This window comes from Anolis sagrei, chromosome 8 (assembly GCF_037176765.1).
Source record: "Anolis sagrei isolate rAnoSag1 chromosome 8, rAnoSag1.mat, whole genome shotgun sequence".
NCBI classification, from domain to species: domain Eukaryota; kingdom Metazoa; phylum Chordata; class Lepidosauria; order Squamata; family Dactyloidae; genus Anolis; species Anolis sagrei.
This window is the reverse complement of record NC_090028.1, coordinates 27,453,635-27,466,942: the sequence shown is the minus strand read 5'-3', so window position 1 is coordinate 27,466,942 and position 13,308 is coordinate 27,453,635. Positions and strand designations below refer to the sequence as shown.

At 45.3% G+C, this 13,308-nt stretch overlaps 1 protein-coding gene across 1 annotated transcript in view; it reads right to left on the bottom strand.

Annotated features, from left to right (window-relative positions):
- CDH15 (cadherin 15) overlaps positions 1 to 13,308 on the bottom strand; it is a 32,402-nt gene that overhangs the window by 2,969 nt on the left and 16,125 nt on the right. Inside the window, 7 exon segments of the mRNA XM_060788416.2 lie at positions 1,104 to 1,268; positions 3,295 to 3,431; positions 5,547 to 5,786; positions 8,907 to 9,128; positions 9,457 to 9,596; positions 10,680 to 10,933; positions 11,011 to 11,196. Of these exon segments, the coding sequence (XP_060644399.2) occupies positions 1,104 to 1,268; positions 3,295 to 3,431; positions 5,547 to 5,786; positions 8,907 to 9,128; positions 9,457 to 9,596; positions 10,680 to 10,933; positions 11,011 to 11,196 (1,344 nt within the window).

Sequence of the window (13,308 nt, the reverse complement as noted above, 5' to 3'; positions counted from 1 at the left end):
TGTGATGCAGCCGCTTTAAAAGCCAGTGTGATTATGTTTTCCTGCCTGGTGAAGTAGGGTTAGACTGGATGACCTTTGGAGGTCTCTTCTGCCAGCTAAACATGAGCCAATGTTGTCATACAGCAGCTTAAAAAGCCAATGTGATTATGTTTTCTTGCCTGATGGAATAGGGTTGAACTGGATGGCCTTTGGGGGCCTCTTCTGCCAGCTGAACATGAGCCAGTGATGTAATGCAGCTGCTTTAAAAGTTAGTAAGATTATGTTTTCCTGCCTGGTGACGTAGGGTTGGACTGGATGGCCTTTGGGGGCCTCTTCCACCAGCTAAACATGAGCCAAGAGTGTAGTGTAATGTAATGTAATGTAATGTAATGTAATGTAATGTAATGTAATATATTGTATATACATATAATATTTATAATATTATAATGTAATGCAATATAATACTAATAATAATAATAATATGATATTATAATATTATAATATTATATTTATATTATTACTAATATTACAATATAATGGTCTAGTACAATATAATAATATTTAATACTGATATTGTACTGTGCTAATAACATAATATAGTGTGTGTGTGTGTGTGTGTGTGTGTATATATATATATATATATATATATGTATGTATACAGAGTGAGCTGCTCCAAGTCCCCTTTGGGGTGAGAAGGGCGGCATATAAATGTCGCAAATAAATAATTAAATAAATAAACATAAGCCAAGGGTCTGAATTGGCAGCTTTAAAAAGCCAACGTGATTGTGTTTTCCTGCCTGACGGAATATTGTTGGGCTGGATGGCCTTTCGGGGTCTCTTCCACCAACCAAACATGAGGCAATAGTGTGATGCAGCAGCTTAAAAAGCTAATGTGATTATCTTTTCCTGCCTGATGGTATAGGGTTGGACTGGATGGCCTTTGGGGTCTCTTATGTTTACATAAGCCAAGGGTCTGATTATGTTGCCAATGTGATTATGTTGTCCTGCCTTCCAATTCTGGAATTCTATCATTAAAATAGACCCCTAGAGTGGGAAGAGGCCCCATCACTGAGCACTCTCATTTTTTCCTTCTTCCCCAAAGAAATCCCTGATCTTTTGGGTACCTCGTTGATAAAGTCCTCGATATCGGAAGGGCAGGAGGGCATCCGACGGGGAAACGGAGGCACGGCGAAGGCGTAAGGGGCATCCCTCCTGCGCAAGGGCTTCCCCAAAGGCGATGGAGGCGGAAAGAGATCCGGGTTGCGGAGCTGGTTGAGGTCGTAGGCATCCTAAGGGCAGGAAAGGGTGCAGAATGAACAGAAAGGCTCTAGGTCAGTGGTAGTCAACCTTCCTAATCCAGTGTCATACAGTGGCTAAAAAGGCTAATGTGATTCTAGGCTGTGTCTATAGGAGGATAGTGTCTAGATTAGCGTTTCCTAATGCTACAACCACTTAATACAGTTCCTCATGTTGTGGTGACCCCCAAACATAACATTATTTTCGTTGCTACTTCTTAACTGTCATTTTGCTATTTATGAATCCTAATGTAAATGTTTGATATGCAGGTTGTATTTTCATTTACTGGACCAAATTTGGCACAAATTCCCGATACGCCCAAATTTGACTACTGGTGGGGTTGGGGTTGATTTTGTGATTTGGGAGTTGTAGTTGCTGGGATGTATAGTTCATCTACAACCAAAAAGCATTCTGAACTCTACCAACAATGGAATTGAACCAAACTTGGCCCACAGAACTCACATGACCAACAGAAAATACGGGAAGGGTTTGGTGGGCATTGACCTTTGAGTTTTGGAGTTGTAGTTCACCTACAACCAGGGAGCACCGTGGACTCAAACAATGATGGATCTAGACCAAACTTGACACGAATACTCAATACGCCCAAATGTGAAGACTGGTGGAGTTTGGGGAAAATAGACCTTGACATATGGGAGTCGTAGTTCCTGGGATTTATAATTCACCTACAATCAAAGAGCATTCTGAACTCCACCAACAATGGAATTGAACCAAACTCGGCACACAGAATGTCCACGACCAACAGAAAATATTGGAAGGGTTTGGTGGGCATTGACCTTTGAGTTTTGGAATTGTAGTTCACCTGCATCCAGGGAGCAATGTGGACTCAAACAACGATGGATCTAGACCAAACTTGGCAGTAAAACTCAATATGTCCAAATGTGAAGACTGGTGGAGTTTGGGGAAAATAGACCTTGACATTTGGGAGTTGTAGTTGCTGGGATTTATAGTTCAGCTACAATCAAAGAGCATTCTGAACTTCACCAACAATGGAATTGAACCAAACTTGGCCCACAGAACTCCCATGACCAACAGAAAATATTGGAAGGGTTTGGTGGGCATTGATCTTTGCGTTTTGGAGTTGTAGTTCACCTACATCCAGAGAGCACTGTGGACTCAAACAATGATAGATCTGGACCAAACTTGTCACGAATACTCAGTATGGCCAAATGTGGACACTGGTGGAGTTTGGGGGAAATAGACATTGACATTTGGGAGTTGTAGTTGGGATTTATAGTTCACCTACAACCAAAGAGCATTCTGAACCTCACCAACGATAGAATTGGGCAAAATTTCCCACACAGAACCCCCATGACAAGCAGAAAATACTGTGTTTTCTGATAGTCTTTGGCAACCCCTCTTGCGACCCCCCAGGTGTCCCGACCCCAAGTTGAGAAATACTGCTCTATGGGGAGGAGATGGATCCTCAAATGGACAGCCTTTCCAAAAACAAAAATTATCATTCTCATTGGAAGGTTTTCCAGAAACCTTCATTTCTATTATATCCAATGGCATATTCAACGGCAACCCTTAGATAAAATGGCAAAACAGCAGTTGGCTTTTGGGAGTTTTCTTTGAATATTTTCAAGATGTGGATAAAGGGATCAGGGTTTGCATTTTGGATATTTGGGGGATATTTTCAAGCCCTGCATAATGGGATCAGGGTTTGCTTTTGGGAGTTTTCGGGGGAAATATCAGGGAAAACATAAGTCTATAAGGGATTCCCAATCTTTGGAAAACAGAATACTAGTTACAAAGTCCAAAGGAATATTGACCTTACATGATTATAATTATAATCATGTATTTTTTAAAAACCAAATAAATATATATATTTTTAAAAAGGACTATTGACCTTACAACCAAAATGTTGCAGTCTCAATGGGGTATCCAACAGTCTCAATGGGGTCTCCAACAGCCCACCAACCTTTTGGCGGGGGGGGGGGGGTCCTGCATTTTGAGCTATTTCCTTGCACTAAAGGCCCCCCAAGTGATGAGACCCACCTGGTCCTCTTCTCCGCCTCCCTGTTCGTTGTAATTGAGAATGTTGTCCCGCAGGTCATCCTGGGAGCCCCCCAAAAGGCCCTTCCGGAAGGCCTGCCGCCGAGAGTGCTCCCACGTGGCCACCAGCAACACCAAACCTGACAGGTGAGAAGGGGATGAAATCATAAGAGCCACTTCGATACAGTCAGTTGTCCTCCAGTTGCTTTCCATTCTGGTTATTATGTCCAAAGGCAGTAAAGCAGGTATGGGTCAACTTGGGCCCTCCAGGTGTTTTGGACTTCAACTCCCACCATTCCTAACAGCCTCAGGACCCTTCCTTTTCCACCTCAGCCGCTTAAGCGGCTGAGGTGGAAAAGGAAAGGGCCTGAGGCTGTTAGGAATAGTGGGAGTTGAAGTCCAAAACACCTGGAACGCCGAAGTTGGCCGAGGACTGCAGTACTTTAGACAAAAATAAGAACCTGCCCAAAAAAAGCCTTATGGTATTTCTGGTATGTCGAAAACTATTAGAGAATTTATCAAAACGGAATATGGTCCATAGCTTTGGAGTCTGGTGGTGTTTCCTTCTCTAGAGGTTTTTCAGCAAAGGATGGATGGCCATCTATTGGGGGGGCTTTGATTGTGTCGTCCCACCTGGCAAAAAGTGGGCTGGACCAGATGGCCTTTGGGGGTCCCTTCTAACTAATATAGAATGCCTTGGAGTCTGGTGGAGTCCCCTTCTCTGGAGATTTTTCAGCAAAGGATGGATGGCCATCTATTTGGAGAAGTTTGATTGTGTCGTCCTGCCTGGCAAAAAGGGGGCTGGACTGGATGGCCTTTGGGGGTCCCTTCTAACTAATATAGACTGCCTTGGAGTTTGGTAGAGCCTCCTTCTCTGGAGATTTTTCAGCAAAGGATGGATGGCCATCTATTCAGAGGACTTTGATTGTGTCGTCCTGCCTGGCAAAAAGGGGGCTGGACTGGATGGCCTTTGGGGGTCCCTTCTAAGTAATATAGACTGCCTTGGAGTTTGGTAGAGCCTCCTTCTTTGGAGATTTTTCAGCAAAAGATGGATGGTCATCTATTGGGAAGGCTTTGATTGTGTCGTCCTGCCTGGCAAAAAGGGGGCTGGACCAGATGGCCTTTGGGGGTCCCTTCGAATTAATATAGACTACATTGGAGTCTGGTGGAATCTCCTTCTCTAGAGGTTTTTCAGCAGAGGCTGGATATCCATCTATTGGGAGGGCTTTGATTGTGTCGTCCTGCCTGGCAAAAAGGGGGCTGGACTGGATGACATTTGGGGTCCCTTCCAACTAAAGTGGAATATATCCTGTCTTGAAGTCTAATAGAGTCTCCTTCTCGCGTGGTTTTTAGGCAGAGGCTGGATGGCCATCTGTCAGGAGGGATTGGATAGTGTCTTCCTATGTGACAGAGGGGGTGGACTAGATGGCTCTTGGAGTCGCTTTGAACTCTAGTGAAATATAGACTGTCTTGGAGTCTGGTGGATCTCCTTCTCTAGAGGTTTTAAAGCAGAGGTTCGATGGCCATCTATTGGGAGGGCTTTGATTGTGTCATCCTGCCTGGAATAACGGCATTGGACTGGATGACCCTTGGAGTGACTTTTAACTCTAGCAGAATACAGACTACCTAAGAATCTAGTAGAGTTTCCTTCTCTTGAGGTTTGTAAGCAGAGGCTGGATGGCTATCTGCCGAGAGAGATTGGATGGTGTCTTCCTGCCTAGAAGAATGACATTGGACTAGATGACCTTTGGGGACCCTTTCAACTCTAGTGAAATATAGCTGGTGTTGGAGTCTGGTGGAATTTCCATCTCTGGAAGTTTTTAAGCAGAAGCTGGGTGGTCGTCGATTGGGAGGGATTGGATAGTGTCTTCCTCTGTGGCAGAGGGAATGGACTAGATGGCCCTTGGGATCCTTTTGAACTCTAGTGGGATACAGACTACTGAGAATCCAGTGGAGTCTCCTTCTTGGAGGTTTGAAAGCAGAGGCTGGATTGAAATCCGTCGCGAGGGATTGGATTGTGTCTTCCTATGTGTCAGAAGGGGTGGACTAGATGGTCTTTGGGGTCCTTTACGAATTCTAGTGCAATATAGACTGCCTTTGAGTCTGGTGGAGTCTCCTTCTCTGGAGGCTTTTAAGAACTTAATAGTGTCTCCCTGCCTGGCAGAATGAGGGTGGACTGGATGGCCTTTGGGGGTCCCTTCCAAGTCTATGGTTCCAGGACTGAAACGGAAGTCTGGTTTTGGGGCTCCACTCACACAGGAGAAGGACGGCGCTGCTCAGGATGACCATCAGGGCCCCGAAGCTTAGCCCGGCCACCGCTCCCGCCACGGCCGCCACTTGAGTCCGGCAGGAGTCCCACTCGTCGCATTCACAGACGGAGACGTTGAGGAGCTGCTCCCGCTCCAGAGGAGGGTCCCCTGAGTCACTGAGTAGCAAGGGGACCACGTGGAGGCCTTCGGGGACCTCTCCTTGGGGCCGCAGCAGGACGTGGGTCCCTAAAATGGGCAAAGAAAGTCATTGGGTTGCTATATGTCCACAGACAACATGGAGGCTCAGAAGCACAAAAGCCAGGAAGATAGGTTTTAATGGCTTATTTATTATTATTATTATTATTATTATTATTATTATTATCTATATAAATAAAAATGTAATGTTCCTTTGTGGGATTAACAGAACTCAAAAACCACTGGACCAATTGACACCAAATTTGGACACAAGACACCTAACAACCCAATGTATGCCCTTCATCAAAAGAATTGATTTTGTCATTTCGGAGTTGTAGTTGCTGGGATGTATAGTTCACCTACAATCAAAGAGCATTCTGAACCCCACCAACGATGGAATTGAACCAAACTTGGCACACAGTTCTCCCATGACCAACAGAAAATACTGGGAGGGTTTGGTGGGTAGCGTCCTTTGGTTTTGGAGTTGTAGTTCACCTACATCCAGAGATCACTGTGGACTCAAACAATGATGGATCTGGACCAAACTTGGCACAAATACTCAGTATGCCCAAATGTGAACACTGGTAGAATTTGGGGAAAATAGAATCTTGACATTTGGGAGTTGTAGTTGCTGGGATTTATAGTTCACCTACAATCACAGAGCATTCTGAATCCCACCAACGATAGAATTGGGCCAAATTTCCCACACACAACCCCATGTGGGCCACAGTAACGCGTGGCAGGGGATGGCTAGTTATTATTATAAACATAACAAGAAGAGTCCACAGCAGACACTCCGCTGACTGTATTGTCGAAGGCTTTCATGGCCAGAATCACTGGGTTGTTATAGGTTTTCCGGGCTATATGGCCATGTTCTAGAGGCATTTTCTCCTGACGTTTCGCCTGCATCTATGGTAAGCATCCTCAGAAGTAGTGAGGTCTGTTGGAAGTAGGAAAATGGGTTTATATATCTGTGGAAAGACCAGGGTGGGACTCCGATGACTGTTGTATTGGATCACACGTCAGATTATTATTATTATTATTATTATTATTATTATTATTATTAACCACAGTCTCTCTAAGACTAGGATCACCCAGATCAGACAAAGGCAAACTTTGGGCCTTCAGGTGTCTTGGACTATTTATTTATATTTATCGTGTCAGAAAGCAAGTTGAGGGTACCCTTAAAATGCATTTTAAAAACACAAAGTTTTACAAAACTTGGCATGATGCTAAATGTCCTTTGACCAGAAGCTGGCCATTTGGAGTGCCTCTAGTGTCACTGTGAGACGTCCTCCATTGTGCATGTGGCAGGGCTCAGGTTTCATTGTAGCAGGTGGTCTGTGGTTTGCTCTTCTCCGCACTCACATGTCGTGGACTCCACTTTGAGGCTCCATTTCTTAAGGTTAGCTCTGCATCTCGTGGTGCCAGAGCGCAGTCTGTTCAGCGCCTTCCAGGTCATCCACTCTTCTGTGTGTCCAGGAGGGAGTCCCTCATCCAGTCTTAGCCACTGATTGAGGTTCCGGGTATTAGCCTGCCACTTTTGGACTCTTGTTTGCTGAGGTGTTCCTGCAAATATCTCTGTAGATCTTAGGAAGCTATTTCTTGATTTAAGGCATTGGCATGCTGGCGGCTGTCCAAATAGAGGATGGGCCAAAGATGTCACTGCCTTGGTCCTTTCACTGCTGGATGCTACTTCCCGGTGGATGTCAGGTGGTGTGATACTAGCTAAACAGTGTAATTTCTCCAGTAGTGTGGGGCATAGTTATCCTGTGATAATGCAACATATCTCATTATGAGCCACATCCACATTTTTAACATGGTGAGATGTGTTCCACACTGGGCATGCGTATTCAGCAGCAGAGTAGCATAGCGCAAGGGCAGATGTCTTCACTGTGTCTGGTTGTGATTCCCAGGTTGTGCCAGTCAGCTTTTGTATGATATTGTTCCTAGTACCCAGTTTTTGTTTCATGATCCAGCCGTGCTTCTTGTAAGTCAGAGCATGGTCCAGAGTGACTCCCAGGTGTTTTGGTGTGCTTCAGTGCTCCAGTGGGATTCCTTCCCAGGTCATCCTCAGAGCTCAAGATGCTTATCTGTTCTGAAGGTGAAAAGCACATGTCTGTATTTTAGATGGATTAGGAATCAGCTAGGTTTCCTTGTAATAGGCAGTAAGAGCACCTGTTCATTTCAAACCTCCCTGATTGAGTGATGATGACACGATCATCAGCATAGATGAAACTCTCTGTCCCTTCTGGCAGTGGCTGGTCATTTGTGTAAATGTTAAACATTGATGGCGCAAGTACGCTCCTCTGAGGCAGGCTGTTCTTCTATTTCTGCCTTCTGTTTCTCTAGCCCTGGAATTCAACAAAAAAGCTCCTGTTTTGTAGCAGATTTCCTATGAAGCAGGTGAGGTGGTAGTCCGGCTGTTAGGAATTGTGAGAGTTAAAGTCCAAAACACTTGAAAGGAGGGTCGAAGTTGGCCCTTGCCTGATCCAGGCCAACTCCAAGCCATATGTATCAAGACTGAGTGACCACTGCCCAATTGGTTGCCTTTGTTTACTGTCTTTATTAATTGTATAACAACATTGAATGTTTGCAGTATATGTGTACTATCATCCGCCCTGAGTCTCCTCAGAGAGATAGGGCGGAATATAAATAAAGTATATCATCACCATCATCATCATCATTGACACAAAAGCACAGTATGTCACAGCAAACGAGATCTATATGCTGGATTTCGTATCACAAAATCACTATTGTTGTTGTTGTTGTTGTTGTTGTTGTTGTTGTTATTTGAAACACAGCAAGTTGAGTCCACAGCAGACACTCTGCTGGCTGTTGTATTGGATCACACGCCGGACACTTCCCAAGTGTCTAGGATTGTGTGATGTTTCGGTGAATAATGCGTGCAGATCCCAGTAAGGTGGCCTTTTGTAGCTGGCAAATGGTAATTTTGTCAGCACCGATTGTGTTTAAGTGCAGGCCAAGGTCTTTAGGCACTACACCCAGTGTACCGATCACCATTGGGACCACCTTGACTGGCTTGTGCCAGAGTCTTTATTATTATTATTATTATTATTATTATTATTATTATTATTATTATTGCCATCCATCTGCAATTAAATCCGTAGGGGGCAATAAAGAGCCCCCATTTTCTCCCTAAGTCCTTACCATTGGTGCGGCTGAGAGTCCAGTTGCCAGCCATCGGTGTGGGGCCGAGTCGGAAAGAAAAGGGCTCAGCGTGCGGAGCCAGGTCTTCGTCAGTGGCGGTCAAGAGCAAGCCGTCCCCTCGGCTGCACAGCTCTCGGGCCACAGGGAGCAGGAATGGCGCGTGGTCATTCACTTCTAAGACCTCGATGGACAAAGTGGCCGTGGCTGTCAGTGGAGGGGTCCCTACGGAGAAGGAGGCAGTCTATCAAGATCAAGGGAGCCATGGTTAGGGGCAACTCACATGATTAGCATTGTTGGGCAATAAAATTAAAATGCAGTGCTATAGACTTGTCTTAGTGGACTAGATTGGGCATGGGCAAACTTGGGCCCTCCAGGTGTTTTGGACTTCAACTCCCACAATTCCTAACAGCCGGTAGGCTGTTAGGAATTGTGGGAGTTGAAGTCCAAAACACCTGGAGGGATGGTCGAAGTTGACCAATGCCTGTAGATTAAATGCAATTTGACTCTCGTAAAGGGCCAGGATCCCCATGTCCCTGTCCAGCTTCCTCACCATTATCAGTGGCTAGGATGCGCACAGCATACCCGCCTCCGGGAAACATGGCTTTTGGGGGCACCGTCAGTCTGGTTTGCACCAGACCAGATTCAGGGTCCACTTCCAACCAACTGTCCTGATCTGAGGCCAGAGAGTACCTGGAATGGAAGGAAAAAAAAACATCTTTAGGTATGATTTCAGTGAATCATACCTTCAGCGGAGTGCGCTTGCCTCTCAAATGAGCCAAATCAAGATACGAGGGTTATCTGGAAAGTAAGGTTACAGGATTTTTTTAAAATACCAAAAATGAATATATATTAATGAAATTTACATGGATTGTAGCATAGGGATTACATTATTTTTCCTCATGATCAACATCCAAGTTCAATACATTCTGTCATCTGTGCGACAAATTTTTGATGCCTATGTCATAGGAGTTTCCCTCCACCTTTTGCAGCCAGTTCATCACTTCAATTTTCACCTCGTCGTTGTTGGAAAAGTGTTTTCCACCCAGGCGTTCCTTCAATTTAGTGAACAGATGACAGTCACTGGGTGCGAAATCAAGGCTGTGAGAGGGGTGGCTTAAAACATCCCAACCAAAGGAAATCAACAGCTCTTGTGCTGCATGAGCGGTGTGCGGGCACGCATTGTCATGAAGGAAATTGCATCCCGCTGTCAGCATCTCACGACATTTGTTTTGGATGGCTCTGCAAAGTTTCTTCATTTGGCAAAAAAAGCTGCGCATTGCAATGGCTGCATGCTTACAATTCCTTCTTTAAGTGTTAGAACACCAAAGCTTTCAGCAATGGAAAAGAAAACCTTGGGCTGCATCAGTGCTGTAGAATGAATCCACTTTAATTGCCTTGGTTCAATGCTATGGAGTCATGGGGCTGTCGTTTGGGATCAAGGGGGCTGCCAAAGAATGTTGATGCCTCAAATCCTAGGATTGCATAGCATTGAGCCATGGCAATGAAATGAGAGATGAGATCCCTCAAAGTGGAGCTCCAGGTGCTCCAGGAATCATAGAAACATAGAGTTGGGCCATCCAGTCCAACTCCCTGTCAAGAAGCAGGAAAATTACATTCAAAGCACCCCAAAGCTTCCCCTATGGCTTTGGGTCAGAACTAAGATTACCATATTATATGAATCTACTGCACACCCTAGGTTTGGGAAGGTAATTAAGCCCAAAAAGGTGAGCATTAGATTTTAGTCAATACAGTCATTCATCCATCCAAACTCACCGGAGTTCCTGAACTTGGTGTGTGTCGGGATCGCTGGCATGGCAAAGTGCAACCTGTGTGCCGGGGGGTGCACCTTCGCTCACGCTCCCCTTCCATGGATTCTCTTTGAAGAAAGGGGCTTCGTTGACGTCCACCACTCGCACCCGCGCCGTGGCCAAAGACCGGGCAGCTTTGGGAGCAGTCAGCTCCAGCGGACTTTGGTTCTGGACGGAGATGAGCAACTCAAAACGGTTCCGCTCCTCGTAATCCAAGGCCTGGAGAAAGAGAAATGGGTCATCTATGTGTTTGGGCATATTTAAAAAGTCTGGGCCCCCTTGAGAGCCATCCTTACCTTTCTCAAGGAGATGACGCCGTCATTGGTGAGGGGGTCAGTGTGGATGGAAAAGGCCCCCTCGGGGTCTCCTTCCAAAATGGTGAACTTGGCCAACCAGTTGGGAGACCCTGGAAAGTCCTTGTCTTGGACCGGCACCCGGCCAACCACTGCACCTCGACGGTTTTCGGGGACCTCCATGGAAAACTGCAAGGCACATTGGGGGCCATGTTATCAGCAATGGGAAGGGCATCCACAAACCCCTGTGATCAATATGATGAGTGGTTTGAATGAAATTGTAAGAAAGGTATATGAATGGGACCTGGCAAGACTGAAGACACCATCCTAAGTCTGAGGCCTGGAAAACTGTAAAAGGGAGTGAAGAATTCATGAACTGCTTGTGTTGGAAACAACATGTTTACATAGTCAAAGACAGTGATTCTTTAAGTAAACAGAATCATAGTCAAAAACAATTATTCTTTAAGTCAACACTATGTAAACAACATGTTTACATAGTCAAAGACAATGATTCTTCAAGGATAACCAATATCTGTTATGGAAGAAAAACTAACATCTGTCCGGAACTGATGGAGTCAGCATGTTTTAGCTACAAAACAACCTGCCAGTCATTTACAACTTTTTGGAACAACAACAGCAGGAAACTGCTATATAAGAGACCTTTTTACTATCCAAAAGTGTGGCAGACAGGAAGAGTCTGATCACCTGCCTCCTTCTCCAAAAGTGTTGTAGTCCAGTCTTTGATTGCACCTGAACCTGATCTCACTTAGGATTCTGGGCCTGTTACGCAGCCTGATGATGACAGTGGGGATTCTGGGCCTGCGGATCATCAGGAGAATCAGGAGATTTTAAGCCTTGGGAATGAGAGCTCTCTGTCCCACATTCCAGAAAGGCAGTTCCCTAGAGATGCAAGGCCATAGTCAGGGGAGGAAGATGCAGTGGAGGAGGAGACAACTCCAAGAGGACAAGCTAACGAGCAACAGTTAGATAGAAGATTAATGTTCCATCAACATAGGATATCTCGCAAAGCAGTACAAAGGTCAGTTCGACTAATAATGATAAAGCCCTTATGTCCGGAACTGCTGCTTTCCTTATCAGCCTTGGAAAGTCAACAGCATGGCTTTCTGTCTATATTAGAAAGGCCAGCAGAGTATTCCCTCAGTCTAGACAACGTTGGAGCCAAGTCAAGTCTTCCAAGGGTGCAGGTTCTTACCTACAAAGTCCTTGAATGGTTTGGGACCCACCTACCTGTGTGACCACATTTCTGTTTATGAACCCACCCGATCTCTTCATCTGGAGAGGCCCCACTCTCTCTCCCATCCCCTTCTTGTGTTGATTGCTTGGACTTTACCTGCTATTCCTGGTTTTTGATGCATTTCATGTACTCTGAACTCTGCGGATTATTCTGGTTTTTGGGGCATTGATTTTTACACTATTTTGCTGGAGTGCTTTTTACACATAGTCTCCAATAAACTGTTTCACGATTTTACCTTGAACTGGATTGTGTGTTAAGTACAGAGGTGATTCCCAGCCTTGGAGTGCAAGGAACAGAGAAGATGGTGTAACGCAGAATGGCCGATTTGCAGGAGAAGGAAGGAGGGATGGTAATGGATACATGAAGAATGAATTAATTATGAATGAATGTTGGAGTATATGTGAGGACAGGGCTCTGGCGCAGCTAGTTAGTAGCTAGCTTCATTAAATTACTATTGAGGTCATGAGTTCGAAGCCAGTCCAAGCTGAAGTAAACTCCTGACCATTAATAGTCTAGCTTGCTGTCAACCTATGCAGCCCAAAAGACAGTTGCATCTGTCAAGTAGGAAATTTAGATACCGCTTTATGTGGGGAAGGAGCCCCCAGTGGCACAGTGGGCTAAAGCACTGAGCTGCTGAACTTGTTGACCGAAAGGTCGCAGGTTCGAATCTAGGGAGCAGCATGAACTCCCGCTGTCAGCCCCAGCTTCTGCCAACCTAGCAGTTCGAAAACATGCAAATGTGAGTAAATCAATAGGTACCACTCTGGTGGGAAGGTAACGGCACTCCATGCAGTCATGCCGACCACATGACCTTGGAAGTGTCTACGGAAAATGCCGGCTCTTTGGCTTAGAAATATATATGAGCACCAACACCCAGAGTTAGACACAACTGGACGTTATGTCAGGGAAAAACCTTAACCTTTAGTTTATGCGGGGAGGTTAATTTAACTAAATTACGATGCCATAAAACCTTCCAGATGCGTGCAGAAGAATTAGGAAGTACTCCATCAAAGGACCCGGTGTCACAAGCAGACGGTGAAGCAGTA